Here is a 25,447-nt window from a genome sequence, read left to right as displayed (position 1 = left end):
ATGTGCATTACAACACACTAATCACAAATATTTCATACAATATCACGTGACAACCATTCATATTTGTAAATTCATATTCGTACTCCAGTTGCGGTGTCAAAACGCCAGAGTGTATTTAATCAGCTACTGCCCATCCCATGGAGAATAGCAATCCCTTGCCCATCAGAAAGCTTATTAGAGTGCCACCGTAGATACATGGCTCCGCCCATCGCTAAACTTCCAGAACTCGCACAAAGGCCAGTCCAGTAATGTCCGGCCTAGGAAAATCTGCGTGGAATGACTGGAAGGCAGCACTTGTATGGCTAAAGGCGACGGACGTATGGACGACGACCAAAGGCGCAGATTAAGGTGGTATAGCGTAAGCACCATAAATGGAAAGTTAGAACTTGACAGTACACCATTCCGCGCAACTTGATTAAATCCTTTGTGTACATGCTTTGCAGCGCTCTGTCTTGTCTGCTGTTAGTCGGTTTATCGCAAGCAGCTGACGTATATCTCAGCCCATCTCAGGAATTTCCATCCCGGCTCTCCCTTCAGCATGCTGATTTTGCCTTGTCGCAACATCTGGGTCTCGAGCCAATCGAGAATTTCCAGGGTTATGGCGAACTGCTAAGAGAGCACGAGTTTGTCGCACAAGGGGCTTCAAACGCGTTATTTTTACTAGTAGACGATGCTAGTTTACAAGGTTTGGTTGTCCCACTCCAGGAGCAAGTGCAGTGACAATTAACAAGTCGCACCTTCAGACATCATTCCTTCTTTCATGAGCCGCTCGTTCTCGATCGCAGGGGCACCCACTAGTTCCCTTACTTCATTTGTGCCCTCGTATCTGAAACGCGCCACTCATTCATACTCCCTCGTCTACTCTGATCTCGCTATTCCCCCAGAAGGCATCCCTCGGACTCTTGACATATTTTCTGCCCCAACACCCGCAAACGAAGCTTTCCTTGCAGAAATATCAACACTTACCAAATTCATCGAGACAACCGCAGATATCTATGATGACAAGTTCGCGTCCTTGGAGTTAACAGGACTGTTCCAGCTCGCAGCTACATATGGTCGTTCAAGCGACCAGTACCAGCTTGCAGCAAGAACAATCCGAGCCGTTCTTGAAGCCAGTACTGCTGATGCAAAGACCCGCGTCGCCGTTTTGTCCTACACCCCCTCTCTTATGCTGGACAAACGACAACCGCAGCAGTCACCCCTTCCAGCACTCCGCCCACCCGTGGGACCACCGATTCGTCATTTTGCCTCTTGCCTCACGAGCGCTGAGGCCTGCTCCAACGCGACCAATGCTTGTTCTGGTCATGGGCAGTGCGTGAGCACCCTCAGTGCTGAACAGAAATGTTTCGTTTGCGCCTGCTCTGACACCAAGTCTAATTCTGGGAAGACGGAAAGCTGGGTGGGCGATATGTGTCAGCGCAAGGACATCAGTAGGTAAGTAGTTGCATCGTTTTCTCAGATTTGTTCGTTGACTGGTCTGTACCAGCACCTTCGTGTTGATCGCAGGGACAGTGATCACACTTATCCTCTTGATGGAAGGCTCTATTTCGTTGCTTTACTCTATCGGTGGCGACGAGCTTCCTAGCATCCTCACAGGTGGTGTGGCAAGTGGATTGAGGAAAGAGTGAGAAGACGCCAATATCTGTTGCATAGTAGGCTGGCTCGTAAATCTTGTCGCCAATTGCAGGTCTTCATGATGCATGATACTTTGATGCCACTCGACTTGGCGGCGTACTGTTCTTCCAGACTGATATTTGACAATTTTCACAAGTCTGAGGTTGTTGGGTATGAAGACTTCTTGCGACATACTGGGCAAGCTTAACTTAGCATGTTGTACAATTACTCAAATATTATAATCTCAAGCTACAAATTTATGATTTGTCTCGCAGCTCGACCTCGAGAGCCGCGCTGCCTACCCAAATATGAATCGCACTATTCATCCCATCGTCCATCGCTCTGTGCACACCAGATATTCAATTCTCCCGTGCGCTTATACAACGACATAGCGTCAATCTGGTTGACTCGGATCTGTTCACCAACATGCTGTTCGAAATATCCATACATCTCAAGTGACTCCTGTCTGCCCATGTTTCGTGTGCGACTCTGCTTAACATACTAGACGTTATGAGGGTGATGGTATAAAGGTCTGGAATTTGTTTCCTATTCTTGTCGTGGTAATCGCCAAAGCAAGCCCGGCACGGTTGTAACAATATTTGTTGAGGATGTCCCCAATGAAACCAGGATAGCCGACGAGGCCCCGCCTGTCCTACACAGATTGCTAAAGGACGAACACAAAGAGACATTCCTCCACTTTGCTGTGAATCAAAGGTTCTATCAAAAGTCAGTCGTGCATTACTCCTTCCCTGCGGGACCCTCTCATGTTGCGTTACGGGCATCGCAGGATGCGTACCGTCCCAACACCCATCTTGACATTTGTGTTCCTTATCTTCATCTTCGTCCTCACTCTTCAGGAACGCGCTTGATGAGCTTCAGCGCCGTGCCTTCTTCACGTCTGGTACCTACACAATTAGCTTCCACATTCACGACACCATGGGCAGGCTCGAAGTGTTGTATGAAGAAGAGACTTTTGAGTGCTGCAGGCTTGGGCTTTGCGTCAAGGTTCTCTGGGGTATGTGTGAGATTGCTGTACGGTCTTACGATAGTTGGGGAGAGGAATCCTGCAGCGCGGGCTGTGTTGAGGGTAGCGAATGGGTGAGTGATAGGCACGGGAATTGGAGGACATTTGGAAGCAGGCTGTTCTGTGTGGCACACGATTGGCTTAACGTGAGATGCAAATAAAAGGGCAAGTTTCATGGCCAGTGTTCTCATTGAAGTTAGGTATCTCTTCATCTGATTTCCGCAGGGCTTGCTCAAGTATTGATGTCCTCCGGGGGATGTCGGCGACGATGCGTGGTACGTCATCAGAGCTGTCGAAGATGCAGGTTGTGGAAGCAAGGGAAGTGCCTTGGGCAGCCTGAACCGACTTTGACCTGTTGAGGCTGGCGTGTGAGACATCACTAGGCTTGTGCTCTGGCAAGCGGTACAGCCTGTCAGAAGCCGAACTGAATGCAGTGGAACTATGAGATCAGGATTGATGAGCAGTGAATAGATAAGTGCACTCTTTACGGTCTCCTTGAGAGCAAAAGCCCAACTCCTTTATACGACACAGTATGATCACTGCGAACCCCAACAGAATTGATAAAGCCAAACGGCCGTACAAGTTCGTAAGCTAGCCGAAGCGCACTGGTATTACCAACAACCTTCGAGTGATGATTTAAGTCAAGGTCTACATCAAGTTGCATGGAATTCGATGGAATTTGAAGGGTTTGTTTTTCTGCGGTAGGATTAGACAATGTTATGAATGAACGTGTTAAACGGACAGGCCTGTTTCAGTAATAGCACTGTGCTTCTACGATTATCGTGAACACGCAACTCACTGCAATGTTCTTCAGTAAAGCTGAGCCAGTTATAATCAGATTATTGTCGAATTGAATGCAGCATTGCACACACCTGAGGATCGAGACCAGATTGTTCGACATGAGTCAACTTCAAGTGATGAAATACATGGCAGACACGCATCAGTGTGCACTTGGTGTGTAGCTTCCGACTCACGAATTCCGATATATCACTGAGTTACTGGCCTGAAACGAGTTCCTAGACAAGGGGAGGTTTGTATGAAAAGTGCATAGAACGACATGGCAGAGCACTGACCCACAAATAGTAACCTCCTCCACAACCGAGAGCAACGGCCCAATATCATTAGCATCAACTCTGCTGAGCATTGCGTCCGTCTGAAAGGTTACCACCGGTACGTGGAAAGATGCCACCCTTAACGCTGCCAAAAGACAATCTTGTTTGGTGGTCCTAGTGTGGTCCTGTCAAAGTCAACTTCCTTAACATGAGAAGATGAAGTCGGCTGAATGTCCCCATAAACCCTTGCAGACAGTCAAGCTTTCAAGATCCGACAACGAGATGCGGAGGTAAAAGTCGTCGATTCAAGGTAAGCATGCGTCGCCGAATCACTTCCAACAACGGTACAGATTTCATTCACCACGAAGATCTCCAGACAAGTAAAATGTTAAATGAATCATGTCTCGCAGGAGAGCAGACTGGAGGTGGAGATGACGTATGTTTAGATTTTCGCACATAGAAATACATGCGATGATGTGGACGTGTTCATAGCAATAGCAAGTATCAATGCGTAGGCGAGAAAGATTCTGTGACTTAGTAGATGTGCGGAAGTCTGTCCAACGACACTTCAATGTGGACTGTGGTGTGTCGAAGTTATGATTCCAGTCATTGACATGACCACCGATTCCCAACGTCTCCTCTTAAAAAGGAGGATCAAGAAATCGACAATCTATCATTGAGTAATCCAACTCTGAGCGTTGATTACCAGAGCGGGCAATCACTTGGGGATATGTAGAAGAAATGGCCTGGCCCTCGACGGTCGAACCTGTAACACGATCCGAGCGGAGGAGGGGTGACAACATTGACTGAAATGATACCATCTCCAAATGAGAAGATCCTGGGACAGTCTGGCACGTCGTCAACGATGAGCGTTGAAGTTCTACTGGCAGCTGATAAATGAGAGGTTGACGTGAAGGACATGTGGAGGAGGGATGAACAATGCATGGATCTTGCGCAAGAGCACTTTTTTGTTCTTCTGATTGGGTCCAGTCTGAGGGTGTGCCAGGCTGCTGCTATCAGCCGCCCGGCTAGAATTGTGATTCCCAATCAGGATGTAGTATGACTTGTGAGCTACGCGTGGCGGCAGCGTCAGCCCAAACATTTACCACGACGACCACATACTTTTGACAACCAGAAATTTTTTTGACCTTTGGCGAAAACTACAACAGCAACCAGTTAACATGGGTGTTGGTACTCCATTTTCTAAGAAAATGACATGGTGGGCGGTGGGGTTGATTAATTGATTACCTAGAGGTGAACATGCGGGGTCAGCCACCTCCCGATTGGTAATCAAACATACCACCCCTGGTCTATCATAGACTGGACCTAGACTTTCTATAAGTTTTACTTTCACTCAACTTCGCAAATTATCAATGCAATTGACCAGTAAATATATTCGTACACTTTCTTCGGATATTCAAAATCATAACCTATGAAATTTCACCACCCAAGTCTCAGGTGGCTCCCCACCGTGACCACCCGGAAAGAGTCTGCTCCTTGCAAATGCTTCATCTTTCATAAGCCCCGCGAACGCAACACGAGATCCAAGCCAATTGACACGGAGCAGTAACCTCTCCCGCTGCATGGAGATATGATTTGGTACTAATGCGCTGGGTGCAAATCTCACTGTTGGCCTGGTGCGTGCCGCAGAATTCGAGCCCCCCTGCAATGCAGGTTGTATCATTGGGCGACGATCACGTGCTCTGATAAGACTCGCGCGCCTATCATGTCCAGCGGTGCCCCACTCAGTGTCCGTGAGTGGGTGCTGCAATGCAGCATGCAGGGTAGCGAGAACATCAAGACACGTCACGCCCTCTTCTCCAGCACCGGGGTCAGGACAGATGTCAAATGTCCAGGGAAAGTCTGGGCTGATGAGCCGTATCTGTCTAGGCCGTTCTGGGGTGAGTGGGACGAAGAGTAGCTCGTACCCGCAGCCTGCATATAAAGATGACAACGGAAAGGCGAGGGATGTATGCGGGAAGCGTAGGTCGTATCTTATTGGAACGAATGACATCGAGAGAAATGGGTGGGGATAGGCTAATGAGAGAGAAGTATGAGGAACGATGGGGATCACAGATTGTATCTGAGGCATACCATTTTGGGTTTCGTTAACGTTCGATGACACTGTTCGTGGAACAGAATGGTCATCTAGAAGAGATATTTGAACACCTTGCAAGTTAGTAAAATCAAGATGCGTACATATTAGCCGCGAATTGGGGATGTTGCAGTCGACAGGACTTATTTTATTTGCAGATGCTAGCCGAACAAATTAAGCTTGAATTCAAGATGCGACTATGGAAAAGGCAAGTACCTTGTACCCCCAAATTCATGTGCGAGTGACGTTCATATTGGAGATGAGCGGGATAACTTGAAGATTCTAACAACAGCTGAACTGAGAGCTGAGAGCTGTAGAAAATAATCACAGCTCACGGGTATGGGCAGCATTTATCTGCGGACGATGCGAGGGTATATCGTTTGCTACAGTAATATGCCGTGCCGTTGATAGAGGTGAAGTGACATGGGGAAGCTGCACTGTGGGATGGGGAAACTGCTCAGGTGGATGGGGAAACTGGCCTGGGGGATGGGGAAGCTGCACTGGGGGATGGGGCCACCCTGCGTAGCGAGCATTGTGAAAAGCATGAGGCAAGATAGTGGGATTACGGGTAACCCATTGGGAGTGCCAAGGGGGATGTGTTGTAGAAGACATCAGGGAGATAACGATGATGTATCAAGAGTGAGGCCTTGAGGCTTGAGGCATTGCGGGGAGGGCCCATTATATAGTTTTCAGGTTTGTCTGAGTGTTCGTTCCTATGTGAGTAGTCTCGGGAGATGCCGAAAGATTGGCATCTGCGGTCATCAATGGCATCAGGCGCAAATCAGGCGTCAACCTTAGACTGGTGACCAGCCCGAAACGTCGTCGCGTGTGTTCAAAGATTGTCGGTTTTTCCTGGAGTCATTGAATGATCTTCACCTGGATTCCTCGAGTTTCCAACGCAAGCGCAGCATGAATCACTGCAAACTCCCTGCTTATTGGTACGTCTACACTCCCTCCATCGATAGGAGAAATCGAATCCGTGCTCCTAGCCAATTTCACCACACGCCGTCATGACATACACGTACACTCTGACTCTTTTCAGTAGATTCTGTAATAGAATCCATAGTGTATATAGGGTGGGTACGGGTCTCCTGGGTGATTGTAACCTGGATTGGTCGAGTGAAAGTGGGCTCCGTAAACGTTGATGGCTCATGGTATGCACTGTGCATCAGGCCAAAGCTAACACTGGCGATGATAAGAAGTGGTCTCAAAGTCTAGAAGAATGTGAGACTAAAAAGAAGAAGCAGCGTAAAGTGCTCACAGAAATCTGGATAGCAACATTAATTGCCACGCTAAAAGCATTGCTGCCGGACTGGTACAGAGCGCACACGACCACGATGCTACTGGTATAGATCGCACCGGACCCGATGACAGTGTATATGGCAGTTTTGTAGAAATTGTGACTGGCTAGACCAGATACATCTCGGCTCGCCCGCCAAAGACGATATGCGATTCCGGACGTGACACTGATAGTAAGAGCAAGATCGCATGCGCAACCAGTATTCCCCAAAGCTATGGCAGTATTCGAGAAGATGCGATTGGTTATGAGCATGACCAAGTTTGCGACACCAGTTGCTAACAGGGGAGATGGTTATTGTGAGTGCTTGATCCGACAGCTAACAAGCCTACCGAAAGCTAGCGGTACCGTCGCTCGTCAAAAGAACAACAAGTAAGATGACATCAGATCTCTTACCATGACAAAAGCAAGGATCCGCTTGCAATTCCAAACCACATAAAGCCTCCAGATCTGTTGTTGCATGTGTTAGGTTCCACACCTCGACACGCCAGTAATTACTCACTAGTAGTAAATTTAGAGCCCTGAAAAAAGTAACGATAAGACGCGATTTACGACAAAAATATGATATACGCGTTGAGAAGAAGGGAGAGGATGTTGTGTGCTGTCGCGATTGAAATGTGGAAAACGCATAAAAGAGTACTCAAGATCCTGAACCAATAGTAAATGCTGGCGAATGATTCAACAAATAATCATATGAACCAATGCAGTTGTTTGGGCGCACTAAACAGGGCATACATACATACGCCAAAAACCACGCAGCTGTTGATGAAAATAAGCATAGTGGGAGCCTGTCCACTGCGAACTCACTTGATTCCTGTCAGGTGTATTAGCACTAAATCTGTACGGTGCCCAGAAAAAGGATGCATACCATAGAGAATAGACTCTAACAAAGCTGCGGTTATGAACATGCAATTGATGGCCATTTTTGCCTGAGGTTGAGTTGATGACCATTGACCGCAGAGTGGATGACATGGACACGTGAAATACAACCTTTGTAAGCTAAGATCCGTGCTTCGAGCACACGTCCAGGGTGGGGCCCCAAGTGCGTCTCAGTGAAACGGTCTCTTCTCCTTGATCGAGTCGCTTTCATGTACTCGGTCCCTCTCCTTGGAATTCTTGATCGAAGCGACAATATTAATACAAAGGATAGGCTAAATTGGTAAAATAGGAGGTTGCCGCACCCGCGGCCAATCACGACCCAAGTTGAGATTCAAATCTAGTCTTACGACAAATCAAATAAGTAGAAGCATCCAAGGTATACGTACAACTGCTATACACCTCCCACCTCCTCCATCGATGCATCGTACTTTGCTAGTCTCAGAAATACTCCTGCAGATATTCATCCATTTGAGTCAACCCCCGGGTTCAGAAATATTTGGCTGGCCTCGATCATCGACACGCAAATCCTTCGCATCGCTCGCCTTGACATGCACAACCTTTCACGAGCTTGCAATGGATCTGCTTTGGTGTAACATGCCTGGGTTAAGACCACTGTTAGGCTGTGTGACCAGGCTACATTCAGTCATATATGATCCCAAGTCTTCAGCCACCAATTATTTTCACCTTCTTACGGCCCTTCTGATCGAGACATGTGTGTTTCCGAATCTGCTGTCGTTATGCTGGTTGGTTCAATGCACGGACATAGGAGACTTGCACTTTTTCCTGCCCCCAACATTGCGCCGTTGTTCTGTATCGGAAGTCCAATTAGATATGAAATATATTGGGGCACGCTGCCCTGATGTGGAGGAGTTTACTGTTCATGAGGATAGCAACAGGGCGCAACTCTCGAGTCTGCCCGTCTCAGGCTTTCCATTCTTTGGAATCTGGATGTTTTTCTGAGTTTCTCGCTATTGGGCGATAGCCATCCCTCAGTCGTCTCTTGCAAATGTCAGAAATCGCGGGCCCTGCAGCTGCTGCTCTGGCATCACTATGCCCTGACAATGTAATTTTCCTTCAGTCACTCCCCAAGGCAGAACTTCATGCTCATCTCAACGGATCTATACCTATCAAAACAATACTGGAACTTGCGCAGAAATACTCGCCTTCTAGTCCACAGACAACTGAGGTCGCAGACATCATCGAGAAACTCAAGTCTGGAGTCATCTTGAATGACATATTTGACTTTTTCTCTCTGATCTATACTCTGACATCAACCCCGGATGCGGTCGTGACAACTACTCGTGCAGTCCTCCAGTTGTTCCTGAACCCACCAGTGATGGCATGGAAAGTCCTCAGTGCACGTACCTTGAGCTACGGACTACACCTCGCGCGACGACACATATGACGCGAGAGAGGTACCTAGCGGTTGTGCTTGATGAAGCAGAGATGTATCCTGCTACTCAGGCCGCCCTGATCGTGTCCATCGATCGTCGCATGAGTGACTCGGACCTTGAAGAATGCATTAGTCTTGCCATCAAGATGAAGGACAGAGGCAGAAGAGTTGTAGGCATTGATGTATGTGGGGATCCACGTAGTGGCGACATGCAATCCTTCACTCAGCACCTATCAAGAGCAAAGGGTGCTGGCCTTGGGTTGACCGTACACATCGTGGAGGTTTGTGATGTTCACTATGGTGTATGCGACTCAATAATGATGTTCGGATTTGTAGAGCACAAATAATACAACCAAGGATTCTCTGGCACTCCTTAGTTGTCGTCCGGATCGACTCGGACACGCGACATTCCTTTCAGATGAACTCAAGACTTTGTTCTTCGAAGATATCCCACAGCCTGGGACAGAATGCGGTTCGTTGTCTGAATGTGCAACGGGAACGACAAGCCCTCACACACCAGCCGGACTCAGAGATCCCCTTCACCCTCTCCACTCCAAATTCCAAAATCTCAAAGAGGGTTATCTTCTGCGCTTCGTTTCAGATAGCACTGAGTCCGAGGAAGCGAAAGTGCAGATGTCTTTCTGGGCGGATGCAGAGAAATTTTCCGAGCGAGCTGCGATTAAGGATGAAGAGATGATCAAACAAGTGGAGTCGCCCAATAACGCGCGTACGAACGGACAGTACAAGCCATGCATCGAGATATGCCTGAGCTCCAATCTTCTGTAGGATCATGCATTGACTCTACAAACTATCAAATCTAATCCTTCTTTTAGATGTAAAACCGTCGCATCCCTCGACGCGCATCATATTCGCTATTATCTGAAGAATGACCATCCCATCGCCATCTGTGTAAGTATGCCATCTTGCGCGTGATATGCTCTTTCATCTGACGTTTTGCATCATCAACAGACCTACGACGCACTCCCTTTCAGAACGTCTTGTCTTGGAGAGTACTCCTTGCTTCTGGCACAGCCTCCGCTAGGCCTTGGCTTGAGCAGAGATGATGTAGCTAGAATCGCGCGGATGGGCATGGATGCTGCATTTTTGAGACCTCGTGATTGAACTACATTTCAATATTGGGTACGACATCGGATTTGGATGGATGGATCCTGACTCTAATTAAATTAACTGGTAAGTAACTAATTCGGATGCAAAAAATACAACCTACATGTCCGTCGAAGATGTCTCCTGGATTGAGTCTATTCTCTTCAGCTGCCAGTGCACCTTCGCTCTTCTCATACAAATCCCTCGCACTGTATTTGAAAGATTCAAACTGAGGATTCTTCCTTGACTTCTGCAAGTCCCACAGATGGAAATACTGCTTTGTGAACGGCAGAACAGAACACATCTTCCTATTCAAGAGTTTAGTGCAATGTAGGGCACAAACATAATTGATCTTTACCCTTTGCCTCGCTGTATGGTCATCATCACAACTTCAACGTAATTGTGATAACTGTCGATCTGCTCTTCGAAATACTTCTTCCGTTCCAAAAGGTGCTTCAGGGCGCCTACCATGCTATCCATCTCTTGTTGACACTGGCAATGGCATTCAGAATACCCTGGAATCCGTCGTTGCGCGTAATCTTCCCCTGTCGAGTTCAAGAAGAAGAAAATGGCACGAGCTCTGACTTGTTTGAAGGACAACCTTTTATATTTTGAGTCAAGCATTGTCTTCCATACTTTCTCGATGTAACTCACGATCGAATGTCTTCTAGCCTATAGGTTGACTCGCCTGCAGAATTTGAAGGCACATGTCGTGACATTGGTTTGTTATCCATTTCGGCTAAGATGTTCTCCCAGCAAAGTGAGCGTTTTCTCATCAGCTTGTGGATCTGCCTTCCTGTCAACAAGTATCGTCGATATCGAGTAGCCCAAGCTTACCTCGGACATGAGCAAACCTATTCGTCAGCTATCTATTTGGTGTTCCGGGCGCGCCCTCATAAGCATTACCCCGTCACCCCATTCAACTACCTCCAAGCGGAAGTCACATCCACGCGTGATGCACCTAACCTGATTACAGGTGGGAGACGAAGGAATTAGTGAAACAAAACACATAGAATTGGTGACAAGCGGGGTAGTCGTGTATGATGAACAGGGGGCAAAATATATGTAAAAGTAAGGATGGAAGAACGAAGGAAAACTCCTTTCCCATCCTCTCAAACACGTTCAGTGTCCATCAAAGAGCATGTTGTTTATGTCGATGAGATGTGCAAGGGCTTAGGATATGACGGTGTGGGCTGCGGGGTGACATAGCCAGTGCCGAATGAGTGATGTCTGCGGGAATATTGAGAACAACTGAGACTAATGGATTGAGCGAAGCCGCGGTAGAGTAGGTGCGGGTTAAAAACGTAACGGGGATGAGGCACATGTCGAAGGACGAGTTTGATCATGGTGAATGGATGAGGGTGCCGTTGGTGTCATGACAAGTGCATTGCAAAGGCAAGGCATGAAGGTGAAGGTTAATGGGGTGGTTCATGGTGGTGTGCATGTGGATGATAAGTAGAGCGTCAGCTGCCAGACACATGGAGGAGGACGTTGCCAAAAACTAACGTGGCAGGCGTTTAGTAAGAGGTGCACACAAAAAAAATGTGGTACTGGCATTGGAAGAGTGCACGGAAACTAAAGAGTGGATGGGGTGTACTTCTGAGAGACGGAGATGGTGGCAAATAAATGAGGGCGCTGGAAAGTTGAGATGACGAGAGCTGAGTGAGACAGCGAGGGATGCAAGTAGCTGGCGCTAATGCAAGTACTGGCCTGAAAATTGCTTGCAGCAGATATGGGGCGTACAAAGTGCAGTTTGAGGGATGATGGGGTGAGACAGGACGAGAGATGACAGAATGGGCGCACAGTTGACTGTATGATCTGAAAAACGAAAAACCTGAGACTGAGATGAGAGAGAAACGGAGAATAGCCTATGCACGACCAACCATATGAGCCCAAAACCAAAACCTAAGACATGAGCTAGTCATCATGCCTGACCGAAGTGCGTTTCCGCTTAGACAGAAGGGAAGGAAGGGATGAACCATCAGCCGGGCACTTCTTACATGAGTGCTGGCGAGTGCCCGGCCTTTTATCAGGCCCTCGCCGTTTAGGTGTTGCATCGTAGTGGCATTCATTCAAGCGGCGCACGCAATTGTGACAAGCTGGTCTCGTAGAGTCGCACCGAATTTTTCTCGCATGACTTAACAACCATGTGAATGAGCAGCCTGAATAAGAATAAGAACAAACATACCATTGCCGACAAGCTATCACTTGATTTGAAATTTTCCTGCAAGGCAGATCCTGAGATGTAGATGCTGCCGGCTGTGATTGTGAGCACAAGTCCTCAGAAAAATATCTTCGTCTTGGGGAGCCTTGGTAAGACAAATCCAAATCAACAACACTGCCATAAGCTGGAGGGGGCGGAAGGCAGGTATCAGGGTAGACATGGGGTGGTATGTCAAGGTCAAGGTTATGTCTTTGTGGAAGAGAAAACTCAGAATGATATACATAATGGTGGTGAGGGTAATGGACATTCAAAGGGGTTTCGAGAAGGTGAAGGTATGGATGGAAGTTGATATTGGTATAATCAAACTGAGAGGCCAGGATGCCCGCTGCCGCATCATGTCGTATATCTAGTTGACCTTGATGATAGTTGCAGACTGGATTGTGGACAACATGTAGATTAAATGACGATTAACATTGTTTTGAAAAGAGTTTTAATAGGACTTACTCTCTCCAGGCAGCTGAGTAAATTGAGCCCCAAAGATGGGTGAATGTAGGCCGGAACCATCCTCACTGGACTGAGGACCGTCCTCCGACATTATGCCTTGTGGAAATAGAACATGGACACCATCACTATTTGTGCTGACGATCATACTAGTAAGTAGTACTGACTCGGAAAGAAGGGGTTGAGAGTTTTGAAGGAAAATGTTATTACGGTGCTGGTTTAAGTTTTCGATGCTTTGCATGCCACGCGAGACTTGTGAAACTTGAACGGAGAAAGTACTTCAGTTGCTAGGGAAGTCGTGCCGGTAAGCTCAGTGATTCGGTGGGCGGCCGCATCAGTAAACTGTTGAGACTCAGACATTCCCAGCCGAGGCGCTCTTTCCTAGATATGACGTTATAAAACAATATAAAGTAATATAAAGTCATGAATCGGCGTGATTACAATGCTTTACATCGCTATATATTACGTTGTATTGGAAACATCAGGAAAACCCTTCCACGTAAACTTAGATAAAGCTGTTCGGATTAGATCTTTTTTCGTGTAACTAATACAAATTAGATATATTAGATGGACTAGACATCCTAGCCAGACTTTATTGCTGATTTTCAATTAGCCATACCTTTTTGCTATTTAGAACAATTAGATGTCCTAGTAGACAACTAGGAAGGCCTTTGCACACCTTAGGAAACACAAATAGGAAGATTTTCACACTTGAAGTACACGGAAGAAATTGATGATATCATTAAAATCATGTATCAGGCTAATGTGGTAATGTACGACTCATACGAGCAAAACAAACCACAAGAAAAACATAGCAAGCGGTCAGATATAATGAGCGAGTGAGAGATATCAGGGAATCAATGACTATCCAAACTGGCCCTTCGACTCTGCACAGAAAGCCGCCACAACTAACATGTCAGAACTCAATGGTTTTGGTCGCCTTAATCTTTTTCAGCGACTCAGCGCAGCGAGTTTAGGAATTGTCGCATGGTATCTGCACGTGGAAGGGGAGATTAAGATGGATCCAAACAAGAGTGTCTGTCATGAAATAAGATTGACAGTCAGGACCATTTGAATATAAAGAATGTAATTAAAATTTTAAAAAATCAGTGCGTACCTGCGCTGCGCACGAGCGTCGTGTCGAGAGTGCTTCCGAATAATATCGGATTTCATACTAATGGGACGAGCAGAGCCGTGAAGCTTATAGCAGAGGCCGCATCTGTATGTATATAGGGACCATAGCTAACCACTCAGATAGATAGTAGTAGCTGACTCCTGCGGTTTGACAGATCGAATGTTGCCTTGATGAGTGGATAACTGGGATGAAGGAAGACATCAAATTCTCGTCCACAGCTTATACTCCGGTCTACCTGGTCCATCTCAGCTCATTACAGCGGTTCGACGAGCGCACCTCACATTACAAACTACTCGAGAAAATTCGTGTCAATATCCTTGACGTTGCTCAGTATGTCGGTGGCCACTTGCATTGATTATCCTGCAAACTAATGCGGATGGCAAGGTTCCATGCTGGGGTGAATTCACTGGCAGCACAGGCAACTACCATCGGCTTGACAGATGAGATATTTGACGACGCGATTCAAGAGTTTGAAGCTGAGGCTAGAGATGCCCAAGAGGGGCGCCAGGGAGGTGTGTAACTGGGTAGTCTTTGACAATGGCTGCTCGTTGTAGTACTGTATAGATGCTGTCTGTTATACTGTAATTCTATTCTGTTTCGTCGATTTCAGCTGGTGGCGTGGATTGGCACCTGTAGCTCAAAAAAGCGAAGCTAGTAGAAGGTCCTACCAGTGCTAGCTATTGCGCTGTGTAGCTGCCTGTAGCTTGCTACGACGAGCTACCAGTGACTCTCATAGCGCTATATATTGAGCCGTGTGGCTATATAGCCGCATGTAGAAGGGACTTGACAAACGGGACTACAGGTACTACAGCGACTATATAGCCACCTGTAGTCAAATGGTATTTTCCTGATGTTGCATTTGCTCTGAATGTAGACATTTGCTTACCGTATCCATTATACGTTCATTACTCCCCTCAAGGATCTGCGCAAACAGTGGCAGGACAAGCGATGCTTGAGAACTATCTTCAGGGTGTCGATTCACAAACAACCATGATGGGGACCTCCAGTTCCACTTCGATTGGCTCTTTGGAACCGGCTCTTGCGCAGATCAATTTGTCACCAGTGACTATCCCGGCCTTGCACCAGAACCTCATTGGCAGCGCTTCCCTCGAATTTCCAATTGATATCATTCAAGCTGGTGCGGCGTCTACGACTTTCACTTTGGCAAATCCATTCACAGCCAGCATCAATCTGCTTGAAGTCACTGCAATCGCGACCTCCCACAACCTGACCCTTGGCGCTATCAATCATGTTGACATGTCTTCAAACCCAATCCATGCTGATGGACTTTCCAATATCACGTCGACTGTGCTTCCGTTCAACTTCAACCTCGACCCGTTGACCATCATTGAGTTGATCACCACTTCTGCTCAAGAGCACAATGTCGACCTTAGTCATCTGGCGAGTTTATTCCAGCTGGTTATTGATAACCCGAGCTTCCACCCACATGTATGTCTAAAGTTTTTTGTCAACCAGCACCTCAATGACCTCTTCTTCAAGGTCAATACGTCGGTGGATACAAGTAGTCAAACTTGCGTCAGGTATGGTCACAACATCTCTCCAGGCTTAAAGTTTTCTGATGTAAAAAACACTAGTGGAAACCAGTTCGACATCGACGACGCCATTTTGAACGCGTTGAAAAGTTTACTTCCCGTGGATTCTTCCGTAAAACTTGATGATTGTAAGCGCCTTAACTCGGTGAACTCACTGATCCACTAGACGCAACAATCTTGCCTTCAATCAATATGGGGTTTCGGTTATTGTAAGTCTGGAACTTCTTCTTGTCTTGACGCTTATCACTCAATTGATTACAGACGGACAAGACGTCATTGTATCTGATTGGTGCGGTGGGGGGTCCTATTACCCAAGACCTTGTCAACGGCGCTACGCTAGCTTTCAACCAAGCAAATATTACGTATGCTTCAACCACTTATTTGACATCTACTTTGGTCACTGATGGTCGTGATAGGGACATCACAAACGAGGGCTTCCAGCTCTCCTTGCAAGGGTCCTTGACCAACGTTGGCCCTCTAGATGCTCTGATCGAGTTTGTTGACCCAGTGACGTATGTCTTCGCTCAGTTTGTATCTGCAGGTGCTCATGTCGAACAGGGTAACGTGGCAAGGTCATGATACTGCAATGATTGCACTGCCTCCAGGTTAGGTGGTTCAAACTGATCACACATGGGATACTCATTGTGATCCATAGTGTGCTGCCGCGAATACCGGGATGCTGAATTATAACCCGCAAGGCCAGCTAGTAATCACCGACCAAGTCCAGTGAGCATAATTGAATTCGCGGCATCTTTTGTCGATGCTGATAACAGTACCAGGTTCACCTCATTTGCGACCTATTTGCTACACAATCCAAGTTTTGATTAGACGATTTCTACTTCCTCCCTCAAGCTAACCGCTATGGGAACAATCTTCAATGGAGTCTCGATGTCAAAAACGGTCACCTTGAAAGCATTTAATGGTCTCCCAGGCGTCACGATCAGTAATCGCAGGGTGTCTGTAATCAGCAACGGCTGCTCTGAGGCATTGACTTCGCCTTCTGAGTCTGCACCATCATGAACACCCTCCACTGCGTCCGTCCAGCATCTCTGTGCTCCCCGTCTCATTCAGGGCAAGTTGATGGCAGGATCTGAAAAGCTGACTGCTGCTGTTGCTGCACGCAGCAACGTAAGCCAGGCTGTATTGCCTGAAAGCAACCATGGTATGTATTTTTTTCTGCCCCATATCCCTACTTGAAACTAACCTTTCCAGCGGCGGATACCAATCGCACCTCGTGTTTGATATGAGTTGGAGGTCAGCACCCTCCTGCGTCAGATAATGATGAGTTGCAAGCCACTGCAGTACGCCCAATGTCACCTTACCACATCTCCAAATCACTGACACCTGCTCCAACAGTCTTGCATGTAATTGCGGAAATCACATTCTCACTCCCACCTCGGTTGTCCCCTCTCCCACTTCCAACATCACAACTCTAGGTGAGAACGTCGGTGGTGCTCAGCTGCAACTTTTTGATATCGAGCTGGCAGATTCAGCAATGCACCCACCCGATTCCGTAGTCAAAGACGTCGTGGACGAGCTCATCATCTACTACTCCGAATGCCTCTTCGTATTGCGTGCCCTCATACCACTGTTCCGTGCCCACAAAAACACTGGCGACTCAATCCATACCGTTGCCACGAAGTGTCTTCCCAGAATCCTACAAGACAGTCATCAATTCGCACTCGACCTCATAACAGAATACCTTCACAAAACGGAAATGGACATCCCAGAGGTTTTGCATGCCAGTGCACGTATTGCCTCTCGTTGGGCTAAACAGAACATGAAGGAGCGACTCGTGACGCTAGAGGTGCTCTTTTGGACAGTCTGGGGGTATGTTCCTTGCGATGGTCCTTTGATTGTTCGAATATTTGAAACTGCTTACAACACGAACCTTGGCTCCTCGCAGAAAAACTCAACCCTTTTGTTAGATGATGAAGGCAATCAACTGCAGCATGATCGCGCGGCGTTATGGATACTTGTCGCTGTAGAGGTCCTCGAGCTGGAGAGAGTGGCAGAGGATGGAGGAATAGAGATTTCGGCAACTCCTTCTGACAAAACATTTTATCCCTCTTCGCCAGAGTCGCTCAGACGGATTCATGAGATCTTGACATCCAACTTGTCCGGCCAGCATGCGCGCACATACCTAGCATGGGCCTTCATTCTGTCGCGGTTGACATCAAAAGCTGGTCAATTGAAAGAGATTCCAGAATCGTATCGCAGGTTTTTAGACTCCCCGCATCTGCATCACAATTGCTATAAGGAAAGGGAGCCATCGCATGTACTTATGGCACGGGCAGCTTTCAGTCCTGAAGCCGGTCTTTTCAAGCTCTTCTCGACTCTCCTTACAACCTCCCCATTGTTTGTTACCTCTGTTGCTTGGAAGACAGGGTCGACTGTAACTGACCCGAATGCTATTACATTCCGCTCTGTACTCAAAGGTGACAACATTTTTCTGCGTGAAACAGCACATTGAAGATCATTTTACCTTAGGCTTTGTCATTGCAATGGTTGAATTGGTCCTGTTGAACTCATTACCGACTTCGACTCTTTGGTTGAAGTCTGGATTGCGCTGTTTGCACGCCGGTGACCTTAATATTCTGAGTCGAGGAGGGTGGGTCACCCTAGGGCGGCACGCTATCAGGTGTGCACCTATCAACAGGTTAGGCGTGCGGAAGTGACTTCCGCGCGAAGGTCAAATATGATAGGCCCTTCACTCTCTGTTTGTTCGTTCAGGTGGCTGATGACCTCAGGCTCATGTTGTGATAATCTCTTCGATGTCATGGTGGCATCGGCCATCTGGGTTTTATGAACCATGGTCATTTTTTTTGTTCGGACAGATGATCAGTTGCTTTCGTGTATCCTTAGGATATCTTCTTTATCGGCCACCTGGGCTTCGACACGCTACTCCAATGCCACTTCGAATTGTCTTGTGTACGTATATCATAATCTCGTTCGAGATTTCACGCTGACAGACATGCTACCAGTAGAACTTCGACTGGCCATGCATGCCAAATGCACGAGTCTGCGATCATGATCAGTTCTTGGTTGTTATTTTTCGTTCTTCATGCATTTGGGATGTACTCGAACCGTCAGTTTCTTTTTTAAAACTGATCACACTTGATATTGTTGAACTTTTCAACACACAGACTATGCGATATATCTCACCTGTCTACAGGCCTCTAAGCGTCGGGGACGTCTGCACTCCTATAAACGCTGGCAACAGAAAGAGAGTTGAGGGATTACGAACAGAAATTTCGAGACCAAGTGAAGACTGGTGTTCAGAGCCGCTGCTAGCTCTTCATGGTGGCTACTTGTACTTGGTACTAATGTCGGTTGAACTGTTCAGGAACTAGGAGCAATTGTATACTTGTGTAACAAGTTGTGTTTATTGCCGCGAATTGGATGCGAAACACAATGAGCGCACAGGAACTCAACGGTATCTTCCCCTCTGCCACCACTTACCGAGCATGAAGATGACGAATCCGTTCCACCACCACCACCACCAAAACCTACGAATCAGGCAAAGAAAGTAGTGCCTCACCTTGCTGTCCCTCCCTCTCCTCACCTGACAAAGGTCAGCTTGAAGTTAAATCCTGCCCCCACTAATCAGCCATCCATCGAGGATGAAGGTATCACTCCCGATGCACCAGCCATATCGAAGAAGAAAGGGAAAAAGACCTCTCCTACCAAAGCCACCAAACGAAACCCTCTGCAACAAGAAACGGATGAACGGCTTCTAGTTGTCCATCTGTCTTTTCGGATTCATTCTCGAACATGCTGTCTTCCTTTGCGCACTTGTGCTTTATCTTTTTGCTCGCACTTCGTTGTATTTTAGTATTATGCTGAAGCTAATAGATTGGCCTGCATGGCCTTGCATTATACTACCTGGCTCGTGTGATGCCCATGCATGCACCTCGAATCTTGATGAGCCTCTCAGGACATGGTAACCCTCTCAAGCCTTGCATGGGGCCGCCTGTCTATAATAGCCTCTCCTTTGCACAAGCCTTGGGTTGCATTTTTCGACCAGAGTATTTCCGCGCTCACGGCGCTGCGCGGCCACTTATTATGGCCTTGTTAAGCCAGTCAAGGGCTCATAAGACCTGGGTGGTTTTGTTGATGTGCTTGTGGCGTTATGAATGACCGTTGTATCTTTCACCAGAGACTGTACAAGAATCGTATGCCAGACATCAGTACTTAGCAGTAAGTAAGGAGGTGATCGTAATCTTCGTAACGAACGTACAAGATCGAGTATGATAGGGATCGCAAAAGTAAGTGGAGGTATCGCAAAAGTTATGATGAAGCAACAAGAATAAGTAAGGAAAAGTCACATCTATAGAATAGCCCTGCCCCAGCGCTTGGAAGAGAACTCATCTATAGCGCTGGGTCATCTCAAATCTCGGCCCTCAGTCGTTCTTGAAACCATGTTCTAGGCGTGCTTATTACATCCTCAGAACCCGAAGTGACAGTCGTTCTTGTCATCTCTGTGTCATCGCTCGTTACCGTTGTGCCACCCACACTACGGATCGTTGGTTGGGAGATCATCGAACGAGTGGAGAATGAGGGCATAGGACCAAGAATCGATGTGCGGCTGCCTGGCTCCGCAAACTGGTCCTCATTTTCCTCAATGGTGTGGGACGTGTACCGCGAAGGATCTGCGTGTCCAAACGCACTCACAGATGGTGAGATAGGACCAAACGGTCGACTAGAGTTCAACGACGCAGAGGACGTGGTTGTTACGCGTGAGTGGGCAGAATTTGCAGAAGGACGAGAAGAATTGGACCCTGAGAGATTGAAAACGCGTGCTGAGGATGCAGGTGCTGAGCCTGAAGATGAACGTGCAGAGTAGGGACTTAGGTGTGAACGCATAGAATGCAAAGACCCCCGCTCAGAGACCAAGGGATTTCCTTGATGGATGAATTGGGGCTGTATCAACAAGCATCGTTAATCCAATATTCTCAACAGTGATCCCCAAACTTACAGTTCCAAACGGGGTTCTTTGTTCACTTGGGTCTGGTCCTGCACTGACACCAAGGAGGCCACCGGCTAAGCTCCTCCAACCGTCACCTGCTCGTGGCGGCTCAGCATCGAGAACATCGATTGTGATGCCCGCGTCATTTGACGAGCCCGTGATCACAGACAATGAGTCTCTCCACGCATGGCGACTGTACAACGGGACAAGACCTGGCGGCAAAGGTCTCCCACTCGTCGAAGCGGATGAAAAAGGAGCTGGTGCTGGTGTATCCAGAACGTCAACGCCTGTGGGAGACAACGGACTGGGGACCCTACTACCCATCAAATCATAGGGATCATCATATGCTGGGGGTGCTCCACTGGGCATAGGAGGTGCAAAGTCCGTTGCAGGAACTGCGCTTCCCCTCTGACTCGCAGGCGTGATTGCTCTTGAAGGAAGGGAAACAGGAGTACCCATACGAGAGACTGCGTCATGGTACACTGTGTTCCCGGATACGGCGCTCTTAGCGCTCACGCTCGATATCGGACGGTCTCCTGCAAGGGTATAGCCTACACCAAGTCTGCGACCAAGCAAGGATTGGGCTGCCTCGGCGTCTTTATCTGATCCCTTGCGCGAGTTTGATCCGCTGCGAGATGAGGAGGAACCAAACCAGCTCCTCCGCAGACGAGAGAAAGAGTTGCGCCAGCTGGCGGGTCCTGCAACAGGCTGGGTATGCGTGGAGTCGTCATCTTGCGGGCTGCGGGAACCGAGCTCCTGGACGCGTACGCGGCGAGCAGTGAAGATTTTGGAGTCCTCAAGGTCACTCGTTGGGTAAGAGGCACTGCGGACGGATTTTTCCTTTTCGTTGAGTAGGGAGCGGTCTGAAGGCTTGCGAGTAGCAGCACCCTCAAAAGGTGGGGGTGGGAGTAGGGGGGCGATGTGCTCGGGTAGAGAGGGATGACTTGAGCTGTACATGCGTGGTCGGGGTATGTCCTCCGGCTCTTCCTCATCTGTAATGCGGAGGAGCTCACCAGGAGGCATGATGTGGCCTAGCATTTCACTGCTGGCGTGAGCAGGGATGCCATCACCACTGTAGGCCTGTCCAAAGTGTCCTGAGCCAGGTAGGACGACGCCATAGTCTGTCGAAGCCTGGGAGGATCTTGTTCTGTCAGAGCCGGTGCTTCCCACAATATAGGGTGGGGCGGCGCCGGGGGGAAGAGAAGATACTGGACGTGGACGACGTTCAGGCTCTGTAGCAGTGCTGCGACGGAGGAAAGAATCTGCTTCATCATCACCGCTATCGCGAGGAGAACCCAGACCAGCTGGACGATTCTCCTCGTCGCCGGTTGGATCAGGGGTAAGAACATTCCATCCTGTCCATATAGGTGTGATAGCCCTAGAGTCTCTTCGACGGGAGTTCCAACGGACGAACCAGATGAAAAGCAGAAGCAAGAGGATAAACAAGATGATGGCACCGATGATGATACCGATGAGGGCTCCTTTGGATAAAGCAGTCGCATGTGAAGAGGGATTTGATGTGACAGAGGTAGAAGGCGATGTAGAAGTAGGAGTCGATGAGATAAACGTAGATGTAGACTGATAGGATGATGAGGAGGAAGGAGGTGTCGCAGAGGAAGTAAATGTCGTAGAGGAAGTAGGTGTCGCAGAGGAAGTAAATGTCGTAGAGGAAGTAGGTGTCGCAGAGGATGTTGAGGTAAAGGTGGAAGATGTTGCAGTGGAGGAAGTCGTTAGAAAAGACGTTGATGCTGCTGGTGAGGTGAGACCACCGTATGTCCAAGCACCATCACTGCCCAAGGGAATCTAGAAAGCAAGGATGTCAATATGGTGAACTAGTGTATAACTATTCCGAGGGCAAAGGCGACGTTGGCGGTATCAACGAATGCAGACACTCACACTTGGACCGTAGTAAGTGAGTGGAAGCTGAAGGGTGGTTTCGCTGGTTACAGTTTGACCTGCAGCATCTGTATATACGGTAGTTGCCAGTGTCATCCATGAAGGTAACTGTTGAGTGGCAGCCATGAGCTGTACAGGCGTATGGAACCCTCGTTGCGGAGAAGTAGTCGTAATAAGAGTTAATGAAGGTAACTTTGCACCTTGATTTTGAATCACAAACGTGTAACACAGGAAAAGTAAGTGAATAAGAAGAAGCAGTGAACCTAGTGAACACTGGAACCAGGAAAACGTGTGGGTTCAAGAAACCTTTGGGCCAAGTCGCGGTTCATTTTTGTCACGTGGTTTGAGCTTCTATTCACGTGATTAGATTACCTGTGTATTTATAGCCATGCAAGTGCCCCGCAAATTTCTATCTTACCGTCGGTACTACCGACGCCTTTCAAGTACTCAACGCCTCATCCATTATGTAATTACCGCCTCCTGTCAACTGTTCATGAGCTTCCTGCTATCTTGCTTCCTGTCGTTCCGCTACCAAACCAACCATCAAATACGAAGGCTAGCCGACGCGCTCTGGGCCAAGCCACTTTTTTTAACCTCTACCTGAGAAACGCACAGTGGGTTGCTACAGGAATGCAAGTGTCTACGCGATTACATGTCATCATTCAAATTGTTATATCATTTAGCTCCAGCGAGGCGTCTTCCTCGTGATGTGGCACAAGCACCAGCCAGCAGGGAAAATAACCACCGAGACTTTCTTCGACAGAATCGAGTTGAAGTACATATGTGATTAGTGATGGAGCAGTTCCCATAGACCGGTAGGCAGGTCGTGATGCTCAAGGAGCATCCCTTCAAACACTGTTCGAAAAGGTCGGATCGTGTTGTTGTATGTCTCCCTAATGCCTCAACAGGTCACCAGATTTCGTCAACATGCTTCGTGGAAGATCTTCCTGTCCTACATTTTCCACGCGTTTTTGGTATATATAGTGAATCTCGGTCCAAGTAAGCCCATCTTATATCACTTCCTTGTCGTCCTAAGCATGGCATAGCAGTGAAGACAACTCGTGCTTTCAATCCAAATAGCAATGGTACCATACAGCAACAGGCAAAGGTAACGTCCTCTCCTAATCGTTTGTCAATTTATCTAACAAGAACTCCTTCAGAAACAAACTGAATACGTAGCACCCAACCTCGAGCCCTACCCGGCAATCATTTGTCGATGCCTTGACAATGGAACTTTCTTTCTGGGGTGCTAGGCGGGTTCGTGTCGAATTTACTCTAGACTGCGCTTTCGGACGCGATCGTGCGATGTCATATCTTCCCTATACACCACGTTACGTTCGTGCACTCTTGTCGACTTTCTGTATCCATCGTTCGTAACCCCGCACCTCAAGCATCACTTAATCAATTCTTCTCTTCGTTAACTCATTTTACTCCCCTCGTCGAACCCATAAGCTATTCGCCCCTTTCCCTGGTATTACTGCCATCTTAATGCAATCATGATGTTCCGTCTTCATGGAGTATGCTGTTGTTTGGATCGTTCATGTATTGTCTGCTTGTGCTTGCTCTTTCATTAACTCATTGCGTATTGCAGCGTCTCGATTGCTGGGCGCTGCTGATCCAGGGCCATCACGACCCCATGTGGTTAGATCGACGATGATCCTCTGTCCCAGATCTTTCTGCTGACATCGTTAATGTGGCGGCCGCAACTCCTCGTATCATGTTCCATTGCTGAGTGCAACTTTGACCTACTGTAGCCTCACCCCTAGCAGACTTCCAGCCACACCGTAGCCGAAAATGAGTGCATCCCAGCTTCCGAGGCACATGGGTTGAGGGGGCTGTTCCGTAGCATGTGCTCACCCTCGCGTCAAGTACAAGCTTTTGATTGGTATGTGATTACTTGGTAAGGCTACATGGATCAGTTGCTGACAAGCTTTGAAGATTTAGTTTTCCATCGTATTCCACGCAAAATCGCAGGCTGCAGTGCCACGCTAGGAACTTCGTGCAGGAGCTAATTCACTCGTTGACTAGTACAAACCGCAAATTCCTGTCCAATTGACCGTGACCGAGAATCCGCACTTCGTGGATATCTATCCATCTTTTTCGAAGCTTCAGTATGGCCGGGACTTGCGATGATGTGCTCATTTCACGTCCTCATCGCAAGACCACCAGCGACCTTACACATTCCCTATCGATCCTGAGATTCAGACTAATTGGAGCTCTCGGTAACCCCCACACTGACAATTTCAGGAGCGAGTCAGCTGAGAGGAGTGGTGGCTCGTGTGTCGTCGATCGAATGGTCCCCGAACGTGCTTTTTGACGCTGTCTTTCTGAAACAATGTGTAGGTCATGGGGACTCCCAGGTTTCGTTGTGCAGATAGTCCCTGCCTAGAGCATATAATCGAGGATGGTGCGCCGCTCTCTAATGTGCTGAGCGAGATCCCGATTGAATGGTATTCTCAAGCTAACAACAGATATGCAATGAAGTACAAGAAGTACGATGCACGCAGTAGAGTCGCACCAGATATATTGTATAACCTCTGGGCCCTGTCATACTTCTGTAGTGTGAATAATATTGATCTGCAAAACGTGGAGACGGTACAGTGTCGCCATCTCTTGCAAACCCACGCAGCAATTTCTTGCATGTCTCAACCTTTCGTCCGCACTCTCCACCTAGTTCAGACGCGTTCCAGTCAGGATGTCCCAGTAACCAATATCACACAATTCAATGTTCTGTCCAACTGATGAATTGTTTCGTGTCATTTCGTGCGTTT

At 47.8% G+C, this 25,447-nt stretch overlaps 8 protein-coding genes across 8 annotated transcripts; 5 read left to right on the top strand and 3 right to left on the bottom strand.

Annotated features, from left to right (window-relative positions):
- Positions 1 to 248: 248 nt before the first annotated feature.
- Positions 249 to 1,628, top strand: HD556DRAFT_1447164 (uncharacterized protein; the record flags this gene model as incomplete). The annotated part of the gene is made up of 4 exons (XM_041307210.1): positions 249 to 317; positions 511 to 685; positions 732 to 1,434; positions 1,487 to 1,628. The coding sequence occupies 4 exons, from the start codon at positions 249 to 251 to the stop codon at positions 1,626 to 1,628; spliced, it is 1,089 nt and encodes a 362-aa protein (XP_041156419.1).
- Positions 1,629 to 5,024: 3,396 nt separating this feature from the next.
- Positions 5,025 to 6,552, bottom strand: HD556DRAFT_1399096 (uncharacterized protein). The gene is made up of 5 exons (XM_041303782.1): positions 6,121 to 6,552; positions 6,002 to 6,067; positions 5,890 to 5,946; positions 5,785 to 5,838; positions 5,025 to 5,727 (listed from the first exon to the last, which is right to left on the bottom strand). The coding sequence occupies exons 1-5, from the start codon at positions 6,395 to 6,397 to the stop codon at positions 5,114 to 5,116; spliced, it is 1,068 nt and encodes a 355-aa protein (XP_041156418.1). The 5' UTR covers positions 6,398 to 6,552; the 3' UTR covers positions 5,025 to 5,113.
- Positions 6,553 to 8,883: 2,331 nt separating this feature from the next.
- Positions 8,884 to 10,480, top strand: HD556DRAFT_1495029 (Metallo-dependent hydrolase). The gene is made up of 7 exons (XM_041308861.1): positions 8,884 to 9,294; positions 9,318 to 9,635; positions 9,691 to 9,788; positions 9,960 to 9,981; positions 10,102 to 10,136; positions 10,188 to 10,263; positions 10,324 to 10,480. The coding sequence occupies exons 1-7, from the start codon at positions 8,968 to 8,970 to the stop codon at positions 10,474 to 10,476; spliced, it is 1,029 nt and encodes a 342-aa protein (XP_041156417.1). The 5' UTR covers positions 8,884 to 8,967; the 3' UTR covers positions 10,477 to 10,480.
- A 1,895-nt stretch (positions 10,481 to 12,375) lies between these two features.
- Positions 12,376 to 13,217, bottom strand: HD556DRAFT_1495010 (uncharacterized protein; the record flags this gene model as incomplete). Its single annotated transcript, XM_041308860.1, has 3 exons — positions 12,376 to 12,595; positions 12,647 to 13,055; positions 13,127 to 13,217. 3 exons carry the CDS (start codon positions 13,215 to 13,217, stop codon positions 12,376 to 12,378), a joined length of 720 nt encoding a protein of 239 aa, XP_041156416.1.
- Positions 13,218 to 14,412: 1,195 nt separating this feature from the next.
- HD556DRAFT_1243982 (uncharacterized protein) lies at positions 14,413 to 14,613 on the top strand (the record flags this gene model as incomplete). The annotated part of the gene is made up of 1 exon (XM_041298409.1): positions 14,413 to 14,613. A coding segment is annotated over one exon (201 nt), but the record flags the coding sequence as incomplete, so codon positions are not given.
- Positions 14,614 to 15,047: 434 nt separating this feature from the next.
- Positions 15,048 to 16,198, top strand: HD556DRAFT_820502 (uncharacterized protein). Its single transcript, XM_041311729.1, has 3 exons — positions 15,048 to 15,707; positions 15,759 to 16,020; positions 16,073 to 16,198. Exons 1-2 carry the CDS (start codon positions 15,207 to 15,209, stop codon positions 15,975 to 15,977), a joined length of 720 nt encoding a protein of 239 aa, XP_041156414.1. The 5' UTR covers positions 15,048 to 15,206; the 3' UTR covers positions 15,978 to 16,020; positions 16,073 to 16,198.
- A 737-nt stretch (positions 16,199 to 16,935) lies between these two features.
- On the top strand, positions 16,936 to 18,625 carry HD556DRAFT_820465 (uncharacterized protein). Its single transcript, XM_041311728.1, has 5 exons — positions 16,936 to 16,973; positions 17,024 to 17,112; positions 17,168 to 17,247; positions 17,305 to 18,249; positions 18,302 to 18,625. The coding sequence occupies exons 2-5, from the start codon at positions 17,090 to 17,092 to the stop codon at positions 18,487 to 18,489; spliced, it is 1,236 nt and encodes a 411-aa protein (XP_041156413.1). The 5' UTR covers positions 16,936 to 16,973; positions 17,024 to 17,089; the 3' UTR covers positions 18,490 to 18,625.
- A 1,306-nt stretch (positions 18,626 to 19,931) lies between these two features.
- HD556DRAFT_1399087 (uncharacterized protein) lies at positions 19,932 to 22,966 on the bottom strand. Its single transcript, XM_041303781.1, has 4 exons — positions 22,677 to 22,966; positions 22,470 to 22,583; positions 20,790 to 22,433; positions 19,932 to 20,734 (listed from the first exon to the last, which is right to left on the bottom strand). The coding sequence occupies exons 1-4, from the start codon at positions 22,800 to 22,802 to the stop codon at positions 20,201 to 20,203; spliced, it is 2,418 nt and encodes an 805-aa protein (XP_041156412.1). The 5' UTR covers positions 22,803 to 22,966; the 3' UTR covers positions 19,932 to 20,200.
- Positions 22,967 to 25,447: the final 2,481 nt, after the last annotated feature.

This window comes from Suillus plorans (assembly GCF_016647745.1).
Source record: "Suillus plorans strain S12 chromosome Unknown HD556scaffold_60, whole genome shotgun sequence".
NCBI classification, from domain to species: Eukaryota; Fungi; Basidiomycota; class Agaricomycetes; order Boletales; family Suillaceae; genus Suillus; species Suillus plorans.
This window is presented reverse-complemented; position numbering and strand designations above follow the sequence as displayed.

Coding starts and splice junctions, on each gene's coding strand:
- HD556DRAFT_820465 (XM_041311728.1), top strand. CDS start 17,090: ATGATGAGTTGCAAGCCACTGCA. Junction 17,113..17,167: donor ATGAGTTGCAAGCCACTGCA/GTACGCCCAATG, acceptor CTGCTCCAACAG/TCTTGCATGTAATTGCGGAA. Junction 17,248..17,304: donor TTCCAACATCACAACTCTAG/GTGAGAACGTCG, acceptor TGGCAGATTCAG/CAATGCACCCACCCGATTCC.
- HD556DRAFT_820502 (XM_041311729.1), top strand. CDS start 15,207: ATGCTTGAGAACTATCTTCAGGGTGTCGATTCACAAACAACCATGATG. Junction 15,708..15,758: donor ACCCGAGCTTCCACCCACAT/GTATGTCTAAAG, acceptor CTCTTCTTCAAG/GTCAATACGTCGGTGGATAC.
- HD556DRAFT_1399096 (XM_041303782.1), bottom strand. CDS start 6,397: ATGTCTTCTACAACACATCCCCCTTGGCACTCCCAATGGGTTACCCGT. Junction 5,947..6,001: donor CATGAATTTGGGGGTACAAG/GTACTTGCCTTT, acceptor TTGTTCGGCTAG/CATCTGCAAATAAAATAAGT. Junction 5,839..5,889: donor CCCCAATTCGCGGCTAATAT/GTACGCATCTTG, acceptor TATCTCTTCTAG/ATGACCATTCTGTTCCACGA.
- HD556DRAFT_1399087 (XM_041303781.1), bottom strand. CDS start 22,802: ATGGCTGCCACTCAACAGTTACCTTCATGGATGACACTGGCAACTACC. Junction 22,434..22,469: donor CTTCCACCTTTACCTCAACA/TCCTCTGCGACA, acceptor ACGACATTTACT/TCCTCTGCGACACCTACTTC. Junction 20,735..20,789: donor AAAGAACCCCGTTTGGAACT/GTAAGTTTGGGG, acceptor TTGTTGATACAG/CCCCAATTCATCCATCAAGG.
- HD556DRAFT_1495029 (XM_041308861.1), top strand. CDS start 8,968: ATGTCAGAAATCGCGGGCCCTGCAGCTGCTGCTCTGGCATCACTATGC. Junction 9,636..9,690: donor TGACCGTACACATCGTGGAG/GTTTGTGATGTT, acceptor TCGGATTTGTAG/AGCACAAATAATACAACCAA. Junction 10,137..10,187: donor TGCCTGAGCTCCAATCTTCT/GTAGGATCATGC, acceptor TCCTTCTTTTAG/ATGTAAAACCGTCGCATCCC.